We start from the raw sequence: 13,395 nt of genomic DNA on the forward strand, positions 1-13,395 counted from the left end.
GGATGCCCTGGCTGTGGGGAGAGGGCGGTTGTGCTGGGGTCTCTAAGGCATTTACCCCGGTATCTCCCCACCCGGCCAGCTGTGCCGGGACCTGTGGCTGACGGGCCCACACACCCCCTGCTTCAGGCCTCTGAACTCCTTGGCTCCCGCAGATCAGTCAGGAGAATCCGCTTTTCGGACGCGTAGGCCGTTGTCCGGTGAGGTAGAGAGTTCCCCACAGTTTCCTGAGCCTCCGGCTGCCCCTGGCCCCCAGTCTAGACTGGGGGCTGGGCAAGGGCGGGCCTTCTGTCCCTACCCTCCTGGGGCCGGTTTCCTCTGGCTCCCTCCTCCAAGGAGGAGAAACCCAGGAAGAGGCCACCTGCACAGAAACATGGCCTCGTCCTCCTGGGGTGCCTGGTACTAAGGGCAAGGGGGTGAGGGGAGGGTCGGGGTAAGCTGGGCGGGGCTTGGCGCTGTAGCCCCCAGAAAGGGGCCCGGGGGGTGGCTTGTTGGAAGCGCAGTGGGAATGTGGCAGGAACCGCTTCCTCCTGCTCTCCCTCCTCCAGAGACTCCTGGGGCGGGGGGGACCCCCGCACAGATAGAAAGACCCCCGCACCTCTCCGATGAACCCCACCCGACTCAGAAGCAGAGGCAGGCCCCACACAGGGCGCGGCTAGTGTCCTCGGGATGTGAGGCGGCCTGGAGAGGCCCCTGGGCCGACCTCTCGCTCTTTGTTCTCTCCCAGGAGGGCCATGAAACGCAACGCCCGCCTGAGGTGCCCCTTCCGGAAGGGCACCTGCGAGATCACTCGGAAGACCCGGCGACAGTGCCAGGCCTGCCGCCTGCGCAAGTGCCTGGAGAGCGGCATGAAGAAGGAGAGTGAGCAGCGGGCGGCCTGGGCGGCGTGGGCGCGCGGACCCTCGGCCTGACACGCGCGGCAGCCGAGTGGGCGTGGGCCGCGGGCGTGCATGTGAGCGCGTGTGCAGACCCGCACGGCAAGTGTGCACGTGCACGCTGCCCGCACCCCCGCGGCAGTCCTGGGGTTTGGGGAGGTGGAGGGGCCCTTAGTCTCTGCTCTGGGAGGTGTGCTTATCTCAGGCCAGGGTCGTGTCCCACTCTCCCCTCAGCGGCTCTTGAGGGATTCTTTTTGTCCCTTTCATTGTTGTTTTAACCAAATTGGGGAAGGTGAATTGGAGGGCGGGGAGCTGGAGACACGTAATGTGACATGACCCCCAACCTTCTAGTGGCTGGGGTCCGCTGCTGCCCCAGACCTGGTGTCCTCCAGAGGAACTGTTTGCAGATAGGCGACATAGAGTGCTCTCCTTCTACCTGTTGAGCTTTGGTGTAATTGTGCTCAGAGGTGACTCTGTGATTAAAGCTCGTGGAGAAAAGACTGGAAACTTCCAGTGCATATTTATCTCCATCAATCACAGAGTGACCTTACGTGATGGGCAGCCTCTTTCAGGGGCCGGGTTCCTGGGCATGCGGGCAGAGAGCCTGCTGCAGACCGGCAGAGAGTGAGGCCCTCCCCAGCCGTCCCTGCTCTCCCCTCCAAAGACCCCCACAGCTTTGCTCTACACACGCAAGTGGGCTCCAGAAATCCACAGAAGACCCGACAGCTCCAGGCTACATAGGCAGTGGCTAGAGTTGATATTTCCTTCTAAGCACTAGCCCCAGCTTCCGGGGTTTTGGAGACCCAGGGACCTTGGGGACTCTGAGGAGTCTTGTTGGTGTCTGATCTACCAGGAAGGAGTCATGTCAGGTGCATTTACTCAACGGCTATTGTGTACCAGGAGCTGGATTAGGCACTTGCCATGCAGTGTCTCATTGTAACAGCAGTGTGAGGTTAGCAGTCACTCCAGATAACCAGGAAGGAAACTGAAGGAGAGAGGTGAGCGAGCTTGTCAAGGTCGCCGCTAGAGAGCAGCAAAGCTGTCCCTCAAACCCAGCACCTTTTGATTCTGAAGGCTGCACTCTGCCCACTGTCCCACAAAATTGTTACAAACCCCACAGCTGCGGGCAGCACACCAGCCGCACCTCATCCCTCTGTCCTCACCCCGGTGTTTCTCCAGAGGAGCCCACAGACCTCTCAAGTCTGGAAAAGGGCCGGTTCTTGTCACCAGCACCCTCCCTACTGCTGCCTGGAGGGGGTTAAGAAGTGGCCAAGCTCCTGGCAGGTGCCTGAGCCTGGTCTGGCTGTCCCTGCAGTGATCATGTCCGACGCGGCCGTGGAGCAGAGGCGGGCCTTGATCAGGAGGAAGAAGAGGGAACGGATTGGGACTCAGCCCCCTGGAGCCAAGGGTCTGACCGAAGAGCAGTGGATGATGATCAGGGAGCTGATGGATGCTCAGAAGAAAACCTTTGACATCACCTTCTCCCATTTCAAGAATTTCCGGGTATGAGGCATTGGAGCTGGCTCAGCTCGTGTGCTGGCTCCTCAGAAGGCCAGTCTCATTCCCAGGGGTTCCCAAAGAGTGTTCCCTGGACCAGCAGCAGCAGCACCTGGGAACTTGCTACAAATGCAGATTCTCAGATCGCCCCACACCTCCTGAATCAGAAACTCAGGGTGGGGCCCAGCATTCTGTGTTGTGACAAGACCTCCAGGTGATTCTGACACACTCAGGTTTGAGAATCTCTGCTCTCTCCTTCCACAGCACGTAGAAATTGAGTCTGAGCAATAAAGGGAGGGAAAGCGGAGGTGCCCCAGGGTGGCTGGCATTCAGGCCTTTGTGATGATAGGGTCAGGACCTGCAGGGGGTGGACTTGTGTGAACTGGTTTTACTGACCCAAGAATAGTTAGTGATCTCAGCAACATTAGCCATGTACGACCCAGTGCCTCCTCCTCCTATGCTCACCAGCATCTCGGGTGGCCTGCCCAGCTCAGCGAACTAGTTAGCCCAGACACCCCAGAAGTCTGTTCTTTCCATCTGTAGCTCCCAGATCCTTCTCTCTGAGTCTCCTGAGCCCAGGGTCAGTGATGTTTGGGACACAGTGATGGTGGAGGCCCCCCTCATCTTCCATTAGGGCAAGGAGAAAACCCATCTCTGACCAGGCAGGGATGTGCCAGACCATTAATTCATAGATCCAGAAAGTGCACCACCTGATGGGAGAAGACCAGAGAGAAGAAACAAGTGCTCTGTGTTTGTGTGTGTGCACACACATGTGCACACGCATCTGTAATCGTGCATTCTCTCAGGCTGCAGCTGTGGCTGTGTGTACCTGTCTGGGGCCCGTGTGAGATCGTGTTTGGGAGAATACATGCTGTCTCTCTCTCTTCTCTCCACCTCCCGTCTCGTGTCCCAGCTGCCCGAGGTGCTTAGCAGTGGCTGTGAGATTCCAGAGTCTTTGCAGGCTCCATCACAGGAAGAGGCTGCCAGGTGGAGCCAGATCAGGAAAGATCTGTGTTCCGTGAAACTCTCTCTGCAGCTGCGGGGGGAGGATGGCAGCATCTGGAACTACAAACCCCCAGCCGAAGGCAGTGGGAAAGAGATCTTTTCCCTGCTGCCCCACATAGCTGACTTGTCCACCTACATGTTCAAAGGCATCATCAACTTTGCGAAAGTCATCTCCCACTTCAGGTAGGACACGGGGGCTGGGTGGATGGGTGCGGAAAGGAGCAGGAAATGGCCAGCAGGTTCAAAGGGTCTGGGATAGATTCCTCTGAGTCTGGGGGATGTTGGTGATGAAAGACCCTCTTTTATCTGTGTCCCCTGGGGTACCTGGCACTGCTGGGAAATGGAGCCCTCATGGTACAGCTCATTCCCTTTGTGATTGTGGGCCTGCCACTTAACCTCATTGTGTCTCAGCCTCCCCCTCTGCTGTCTGGGAGCTAATAAGGCCCACCTTGCAGGCTGCCATATGAAATAAGAAAACATCTGAGGAGCATCCAGCACATACATGGTGGACATTCAGATAGGAATTCCCTTCCCTATTTCCTCCCAAAAGGGCAGGAATCACAAGTTGACAGTTCCAGAGCAGGAAGGAGTTGGAAGGAAAGGGAAGGAAGTCTAGAGGGAGAAGAGGAGACAGGCAGGGGCAGACGCTTGGGCTCTGGCAGTCTGCTGCCAAGAGAAGGCTGGGAAGGCCATGAGGAGGATGGCTGGTCCTGAGAACCAAAGGCTGGGCACTCCCTAAAGCTGGGCATGGAGTCAACAACCTGGGCAACTGGTCATCAAGAAGCCCTGGAACCTCCCGGTGTGGCACCAGCACAACCTCGTGAGATGTGGTCTGTCAGGGCTGGAGGTGGTACTGGGCTTGTCTTTCCTGGGCTCAGCCACCTGGTTTTGCTGGGCCTGCTCAGGTGGAGCCAAATCACACACACAAGGAGCCCCTGATTCCATCGGCAGGCAGAGGGCAGGTCATATTGCAGGAGCCCACAGTTTCCGCTGTGCCCTATGGGTGACACACAGGACTTATTTAATGGGGAGAGGAGGCGACAGGCTGGCGCAGGGTCAGATTGTGGCAGATTAGGTCAAGGGAGTAGGGAGAGAGGCCTATTTACACACGTGGATCTTTGCGGATCCCCACTGACATCTGATGACCCACAATTTAACACCAGGATGGGAGGTCACTTGCTGTTCTTTGTGACCACAGTTTTGAGCACAACCACCCCAGGAGGCAGGCGTTTTTATCACCTCCATGCTACAGATAGGAAACTGAGCTCGACCATGGTTAAGGAACTTGCACAGGGGTGCAGCTGATCAGAGAGGCCAGCTTTGGAAGCACAGAGGACAGAGCTGAGAGCCAGCCACCTGCCAGGTCCTGAGCTAGGTGCTGGGGAGACCCAGAAGGAGATCAGCGTCATGACGCTAGTTGCTCAGTATTATGGCTCTAAAAGGAGGATGGGGTGTGAGGAAAACAAGGGACCAAATTCCCCAGAAGACCAAAGCTGGGCACAGGGCCTCGTCAAGAGCCAGGCAAGAACCACCTCCCTCCCGGGTTCCTTCATTGGGAAGTTGGGGCCCCTCTCAGGATGGGAGGGGTGTCAATCTAACCATGAATATCAGAGACAGCCACGGTGGCTAGGCCTGCGCTCAGTGCTGGGAGTGGGGCTCAAGGCATGCAGGCTGCCTGGAGAGAAACAGTAGAAACATTGAGTCCAAATAGATAGCAGGAAGCAAATACCCCCACTGCATGGAACTCGTGCCAAAGGAGTGGCACCTGCAGGACAACACTGCATTCTGGAGAGACGTCTAGGAGCCACAGAGACAGCTTGGCCTGAAGGACTAGCAGGATTTCCTTAAGTGAAGTCAAAGGGTCAGTCATTCCAAGTGGGCAACCGAGGCAGAAAGTACAAGGCCAGGGACCAGAAGCCAAGGTCAGCGGCTGTGCAGGGAGTTGGAGGAGATGGGGCCAGGCTGTAAGGACCCTGGACACCAAGCTACGTTGGCAGTGGAGAGTTCCAGAAGGTAGCAGGAGACTGGAGGAAGGTGGAAGGGAGGAGTCATGTGCTGGCTGGATTGTCAGGGGGAGAGATCGGAGGCAATCTGAAAGCAACTGCAGAATCCTCAGGGGTGGGAGCCCATCCTCCTCTCCCCGACCTCCCCTGACTTCTGGACCATGGGAGTGGGGGCTGGCCTGTGGCAGCTTCTCAGGAAGCTGGCCTCCCCTCCTGTCCTCACTGCAGGGACTTGCCCATCGAGGACCAGATCTCCCTGCTGAAGGGGGCTACCTTTGAGCTGTGCCAACTGAGATGCAACACGGTGTTCAATGCAGAGACTGGGACCTGGGAGTGTGGTCGGCTGTCCTACTGCCTGGAAGACCCTGCAGGTGCCTGTCTGCCCCGGTAGAGGGAGGGGAACACACCGTGGAGGGCGGGGAGGAGCCATGCCAGGAATATGCTGGTCCTGGGATTGCAGGGCAGAAGATTGGGTGATGGGAAAACAGACGTTAGTGAGGGAAGTCTGGGTCTTTGGTCAGATCCTAAGAAATTTGCCCCTCCATCCTATCCTACTCACAGGGGGCATCCAGCAGCTTCTCCTGGAGCCGCTGCTGAAATTCCATTACATGCTGAAGAACCTGCAGCTGCACAAGGAGGAGTATGTGCTAATGCAGGCCATCTCCCTCTTCTCCCCAGGTGATGACCCCACCTGTCCTGTCTGGCCTCCCCACCACCCCCAGGCTTGCTCACGCCGCCTCAGCTTTAGCTTCAGGGGGCAGCAGTCCCTCCTCTGCCCCCCAGGGAAGGTCCCAACCGACAGCCTTGCCCCCCCACTGACTGCATAGCTGGGATGGGGACTCTGACGGGTTTCTCCTCGGGCCCGTGGGGTGATGCACAGCCTTCCTAGTGCTCCCTCAGTTCCCTGCCTGGGCGTCTCCGGCTCTGGACGGTGGTTGGCTGGTGATTTGCCCTTTCTCGGTTAGACCGAGCTTGTCTTTGCCCCTATGGCCTTGCTGGCACCACACTGCCTTCGCTTCCCCACTAGATCGCCCAGGTGTGGTGCAGCGCAGGGTGGTGGACCAGCTGCAGGAGCAATTCGCTGTCACCTTGAAGGTCTACATCGAATGCAATCGGCCCCAGCCAGCCCACCGGTGAGCAGCAAACCGGGACGGGGTGAGGGGGCTCCCCCTGGCAGCCCTGCCGTCCAGGCCCCCGCTTGTTCTGGGCCTCTAGGGGAGAGCAGACTAGAGCCGCTCCTGGGGCAGCCTCTGATGATCAGGACTTTGGGGCCCTGTGCTGTGACCTCCCCTGAGGCCTCCTGCCCAGTCAGCTAAGCTCCAGCCCAACAATGGAGAAACGTAAGAAGGCCCAGAGGCCATGCCCAGCTGATGGGGCACTGCTCCCTGAGGCACAGCTCCCATCTGCCCAGAGCCTCCCACACTCTTGGGATCAAGGGGTGGGAACAGCCAGGTACTCTCCTGAGGCTCCTACAGGCTCTTCTAGCCATAGCCAGCAATAACCATAATGATGACAAAGATAACAATACGATGATAATAGTAAATCAATCTATTAACAGCTACCATTTATTGAGAAGTGCCAGCCCTGGTGCCAAGCAGTTTACATGTGTTATCACCTTTAATCTTGAAAACAGCCTCATGAAGTAGGTGCCAACACCACCCCACAAGGGACAGGAGGCTCAGGGTGACTGCCCATGGTTCCACAGCCAGACAAGCGGAAGCTGGAGGTGGAACAGGTGGCCCAAGACGGCAGTCCACACTCTACGGCTGCTAGCCACCTCCCAGGGGCAAACACAGCAAATGGGACTGGCAACTCTTTAGTTTGGGCACAACCCAAAGGGGAAGGCTACTCAGGATGTGGCCAGACAGGGGCTTCCACCCCTTCACCGGGCCTCACAGTCCTCGTGACCTGGTGCCCATAGGCCCCAGCCATGACATGTGAAGGCCAGCACTGGGTATGCTCGTGTGAACTTAAACCTCTAGTCTTTACTTGGCGTGTTCTTTTGAGTTCAGCATCCTGGGATGCTGGGGGTGGCCGTGGCTTGATTTTCTCAGTCCTCCCCTGTATGGAGCTAGGAGGCATCATGGGGAAACTGAGGCACAAGATGTGTCTCAGACACTAGATCTCGGGCTATATCTAGGAAGGGACTGCAGCCTGCAGCCCCTGCCCCTACAACTACTCCACTTGGTCCTCACCCCAGCCATTAACCTGGGCAGAGAGTTCCCCTCAAATTGACCTGTGCACTCGGTGCCTGCAATACCTGGATTTTCCCCCGGAAGTCTGTATACAAGAGCATGAGGTGCGAACAAGGAGTGCAGGTCCACACCTCAAGTCCCCCAGGCTGTTCTGCTCTTCTCGTCCGCAGGCTGAAAGAGAAGCTTAAGGAATTCAACCGAGCCTTGTCTCTTGGCTGACCTGAGATTAAAACCTCCAAACTTGTTCCAAACTTGTGCAACTTCAGAGCGGTCCCAGGGTTGGTGGGTCAGGGCAAGGGTGGCTGCACCCCCAACCATTCCTCTGGCTGGCCTGCAGGTTCCTGTTTCTGAAGATCATGGCTATACTCACCGAGCTTCGCAGCATCAACGCCGAGCACACCCAGCGGCTGCTGCGCATCCAGGACATACACCCCTTTGCTACCCCCCTCATGCGGGAGTTGTTCAACATCACAGATGGCTGAGCAGCGGCCCCTGGGCTAGCCCCCATGGGGGCAGCCAGAGCCAGAGCCCTTGGAGCCGCCACTCCTGGGGCTAGAAAGATGGACTCCACTGAGAGCCGACAGTGCCCGACAGGTCCTGCCTCTCCAGGGAACACACAATGACAGCTCTGAGGATGCTGGCTAGTATTCATCAGGAGGGAACATGGGTCCTCTCAGCCCCCAGCTCAGTCTGTGGAGAATGAAGCCATTGACCCTTAAATGGAGAGTGCACTGGCCTATAGGTCAGGCCCATTGAGAGGCAAGGCCACCCTTCCCTTAGAAGGCCCAGTGGTCTGGGGATCTAGTGTTATGGTGAGAGAGGGGAAAGGGTGACTGGGGGTGGGCCATCGAGGGTCTGTGCCCATACCCGAGTTCATTAGCTTCTTGGGTGTTTTCACTGCTACCTCTAGCACCCTTGTCTCCCACTTCTCACTCATTCCCAACCCACAGCCTCCTGTCCTGAGCTGCTCTGAGTTCCAGGCCTGTGTCCATCAGCAGATGCATTAGTGACTGTGGGAGTATTCTCGAGAGAAGCCAGAAGCCTGCACCAAATGTCAGAAGCTGCTCAGGACTTCCCTATCTTTTTATTCTTCCCTCCTCCTGACACCTCATTCTGTCTCTACATCCAAACATGTTATTAAGCACCAAACAATAAGCAACCTGCTGTGGGGTAACGCTGACTCAGAAATGGATCCTGACTTTCAAGTTTATGGTTCAGTAAAGAAAACAAAGCAGAAACACACATAACTTTGATCAAAAGAAGTGATGTGGCGTAAGCAGCATAAAGGATGTCTTTGTGTGGATGCTGAGCTACGCTGGGGTTGTGTGTGCACTCAGGACCCAAGAGAGGGATCCCTGGAACCTGTGCCCGAGGCAGGGAGGGCACTAGCTGGCTGTGTGCACGTGTGTGTGTCTGCTCCACATCTGAGCTGGGGTGTGGGTTGCTCCCGAAGCTGGAACCCTGGGGTGCTCGCTGTGACAGGCTACGTTGCCAGGCAGTTAATAAATGCGCTGGATATGTGTGCACTGTATGTTTCCATTTACACATCTATTTGCAAAGTTAAAGAGGATGAAAGTGTCTGTTTTATTTATAGCCATTTTGAGTAAAATTTTTTTGCATTTTTCATAAACTACGTTTTAACTAATTTTACATAAAGCATTCCACACCTAAGAACTAGGCTTATCAAATCCTAAGTTTAATGTCAAATCAAGGTAAGAGGACTTACAGAATTAACTTTGGGTAGAGATTTAAACCTTTTTTCTTCTTTTTTTGCCTTCTTTTCTGGGGAAAAAAGAAATGTGGGGGTGGAGAAATAGAAATATATATTATGTATATAATATATATATATATTTTACTACTTATTTTACTATTGCCCTTTACACATCTGCAGACTCTTCGTGTAAGAACATAAAAATGCATTATTTAACTTGGTTTGCTCATAAAATGATGGTTCTACCTAAAAATTTAAAGTATGTGCATAATTTAAAATGTACTAACTGAATTAATTTTAAATATCTCATTTCGTTGCAAATGAAGCTACAAGTTAACTGAATTCTAAGGAACAGATACTCATTCAGCTTTTACTATTTTACAGGAAGCAGGCCAAACTTTGAGAACTTAAGAAATCACTGACACTATAAATCAAAGCCAGCAAACATATTCCTTGCCACCCTCCAGATTTCCCAGCCTCTTCTGCATCAAGGAGATTCAGAACACACTCATTTTTAGAAAAGAAACTGAGGGAAAAAAGAGCTCCTCTCTCCAAATACAATGACTACAGCTTTCGTCCCCAGGAATTTTGTCTAATTATACTCGTTTGGAAATATGTTTCATTCAACTGTATTCGTAAGTCAGATGCATCTCTCCGTCCCCGTTGAAATAATTTTGAGTGTGCCATTCATTCAAGAGCCTGAAGTGGTTGTTAAATGTCGGCTACAGTAAGGTGAGGTCAAGGAGGGATTAAGACCAGAGGTAAACTCCCAGCTCCCACTATGGATTTTAAAAATACCTGGGCAGTTCTATAAACATTGAATTGGTAGGTACGTATGATTTAATATTTATAAATACTAAGTGTAGTCGAAGTGTAGTTAAGATTCAAGCTTAGATGCACCAGAGCTCACACAGGATACTCCTTTCAGCAGTTCTGTGGATCTTGAGTTTATAGGACTAGGAGCCAGACTAACTTTCCTACTCTCAAATATTTGGATTTCCTCAGTACTCCCTTCCCTGAGCTTTTCAGCATGGAGAACTAGGGGTCAGTCTCCGGGCATCCTCATAGCCACCATTCTTTTTCTAGCTCTTGCCTCGGTCAGGTGAGGATGGAGTCAGTCTCCAAAGCTCAGGAGAAAAGACTAAGTGAGTGACTGCTGGCCTCTGGCTCTCCCATTAGTCAGAGCCACCCAGCAGCCAATCTCTACGTGGCCCAGACTCTAAGGATCTAATTAAAGCCTTGACATCAACAAGTCTTCTTGTGGGAAGGCGCAGGGTGGCCTCTCCTTTCTGGAGAAAAGATGATGTAAAGAGAAACATAGATCTGAGTGACCATCCCTTCCCGGCTTCTGGCAACGTGTGGGCCTGAGCATGCCACCTTCCACATTAGCTTCAGTTTCTCCCTGGACTCTTTCCTTTTCATACCCACAGCTCTCCTAAATCTGAAGGTGCCAGTTGGCGGGTGAAGTATTCCTACACCCGAGAAATGGGTGACCCACCCCATCACTCTGGCTCACTTCCTTTTGCATGAACGAGATTTGCAACCTAATCTCTCCCTTTCCCAACTGTCATCTCTCTAGAACATCTTCTGAAATGACATCTCTATCACTGCTCTCCTCAAACGGGATCTCAAAGGACTGGTTGGTCACTACTTTTTGGAAGACCTAATAAATTAGAAACGCAGTCTTTCAGGATTTTAAGTTAAAAGGCTATCTTGCAGGACATTTAACACACTGTGTTAAGTGAATCTCAAACAAACACTTCAATACCTTCAGGAGGCCCATCCCAAAGTAACGTTTTACATGTTTGTCCTGAAACCCCCCAACCTGCACCTCCCCACACACTGGTAAAAGTATCTATTTTACAAATATTAGTGGCATTAGCCAACCCCCCCAGCACAATAAGTAAATAAAGAGAAGACTAGACTTTATCCAATATAAATTTGTTTTTATTGAAGCAGCAGTCACATGACTTTATATCTAGCCTTTAGATTAGGCCTGACAGAGTGAGCCAGCCCTAAAAAAAAGATGTTTCTTTTTGCACTAAGAGACATAACATGTTTACATACATCATCCAGGATTGGAAATGAGCAGACTCAAGCACATGTGTTGGTTACCTGGGAGGTACAGCCCCACTGTCTGTGGTGTTCATATATTTTACAGATACTCCCAAAGACCATTACTAATGGGATGAAAGTTAAAAGAAAACACAGCTACACCAAACCGTGAACACAGTAATCAAAGACAGCAGCTTACACACGTTTAAAAAACTTGTCCCTTTTAGGGATTTTCTCTCTTCAAAGCAGTGTCTGCAAAGCTTCCTCTACAGCAAATCCAAAGGTTTCCAAGATGGAAGCTGCACCTCTTGGGGCTATACAGTGGAATAAGATCATTGGAAAGAAGAACTAGTGTTTGTATCTTGATTTTTATAACAAAGATTCATGTTTCTCTAACTGGAGGAATGGAGATGGTGATGTGACTACATATTGCAATGACAAAATAGGCAGGGTGAAGAAAAGAGGGTTGGGTACTGAAAGAAAGACCACACACTTGTGAATTTTAATTTCATTTCCAGGCTAACCTACTTTTTATTTAATGCAAATTACAGTACCAGTTAACTATTTCCAAACCAAGTCACATAGAACGAAATGTATTTACAAGGGAATGGGGAAGGGGAAAAAAAACATTGAGCATACTTTTCACAAAAAAGTTTATATTTAAAATGAAAAAAAAATCAGTCACAGAGGCATTCAAGTAGTAATAATGTTATACAGATTTTGCTTTTCCTTTATATCAAGACAGATTTGCACAAGTGTTTGCAATAGTTTGTATACAACCCACAGTCCTTTATATATATATATATATATATATAATAAATTTTGTTTTTTAGATTTGTTTTTAAGATGGAAGTGGTCACGCTAATTGGTATGTGTACAGGCCCAAGTGATCCATCGGCAACACATTAGAAATGCAAATTTTACAGGCAAGCACATTTTCATACATCTATCTGTATCTGCCTGTAGACAGATATATAAGAAAAAAAACTTAAAAATTAACACAAGGAAGTCTACTTTGTCAAGCTAACCCCTTATGTACTGGTTGTCATTTTGCTTTTATTGCAAAGGTGCAAAACGGAGCAACAAACTTGAACAAAAGTCATAACCCTTGTGAAAATAATCCAAACCCCAGGGATTACTTTCAAAGCCTCTCAAACGTAGAACTTAGTCTGGGACTCTACTGTGCTTCTAGTTGTCTCTCTCATTTTCAGTGGCTCAGGATTCTACCCGAAAAGACAGATTTTCTTGTAAAGCACGCTTAGTTTATTCTTCTATATAGGGAGAAAGTGTTCGGCTCTGTGATTAGAGGATCACTAACATGAACAAGAGGAGTCAGATACCATCTTGATTTAAAATAAAGAAAAATCCCCAGACCCCTGGGGATCTGGCATTGGCCAAACTTCCTTTGGAAGATTCCAAAGTTAAATCCTTTAAAAAGGCAAGGGAAAAAAAAAATGAAATGCCAGTGTCTTTATATCCACAGGGATAGAGAATACAATAGTCCTCTCAGAAACCTTTGCATTGGTGCAGACAAGATGACTGGTTAGGCAGGCTTTGTTAAAATACAAACCAAGAATATGTGTCTAAAAATTAGGAGGACTTAAAAAAATGACAGAACATGTCACTGGAAAGAAGGTGCAGTCTTCTGCCTTGCTGGAATGAACACATGATGTTTCAAAAATAGCAACCTTTGGTTTGGTAAAGTTTTTCTCTTCTACTCAAGACATCTTATATGGAGTACTTGGAGGCAAAACAAATCATCTTGACTTTTTTTTCAAAAAAAGGCCTTCATGATGGGCACACAGTAAGAATTACACTGATTTTTAAAAAAAGAAATTAAAAAATAATGACATTTCATTGAATGGGGTGGAGGTGGGGGGAGGGAGGGAGGGGCTGAAACCACAGTCCTCTACAGGCCCGGCACGCTCCGGGCAGTAACCGCACTAGAGCATTTTAGACCACTGACGTATCAAAACCTGATACTATTACAAAATTCTGATTTATAAAAACCAGTTCTCTCTCTCTCTCTCATTTGGGAGGGAAATAGCTGAGGAGGA

General features: G+C 51.1%; 1 protein-coding gene across 4 annotated transcripts in view; it reads left to right on the plus strand.

Annotated features, from left to right (window-relative positions):
* NR1I2 (nuclear receptor subfamily 1 group I member 2) overlaps window positions 1-9,972 on the plus strand; it is a 30,337-nt gene extending 20,365 nt beyond the window's left edge. The window contains exons 3-9 of one of the 4 annotated variants that reach the window (XM_044771533.2): window positions 725-858; window positions 2,188-2,375; window positions 3,283-3,557; window positions 5,606-5,748; window positions 5,939-6,055; window positions 6,405-6,510; window positions 7,910-9,199. In XM_044771533.2, coding sequence (XP_044627468.1) covers window positions 725-858; window positions 2,188-2,375; window positions 3,283-3,557; window positions 5,606-5,748; window positions 5,939-6,055; window positions 6,405-6,510; window positions 7,910-8,054 — 1,108 coding nt within the window. In that variant the 3' untranslated portion in view covers window positions 8,055-9,199. Of the gene's footprint in view, window positions 1-724; window positions 859-2,187; window positions 2,376-3,282; window positions 3,558-5,605; window positions 5,749-5,938; window positions 6,056-6,404; window positions 6,511-7,742; window positions 9,200-9,667 lie in introns of those variants that run through there. The other 3 variants (XM_044771535.2, XM_044771534.2, XM_044771536.2) reach the window with 3 other exon arrangements.
* Window positions 9,973-13,395: the final 3,423 nt, after the last annotated feature.

This window comes from Equus asinus, chromosome 5 (assembly GCF_041296235.1).
Source record: "Equus asinus isolate D_3611 breed Donkey chromosome 5, EquAss-T2T_v2, whole genome shotgun sequence".
Lineage (NCBI taxonomy): Eukaryota > Metazoa > Chordata > Mammalia > Perissodactyla > Equidae > Equus > Equus asinus.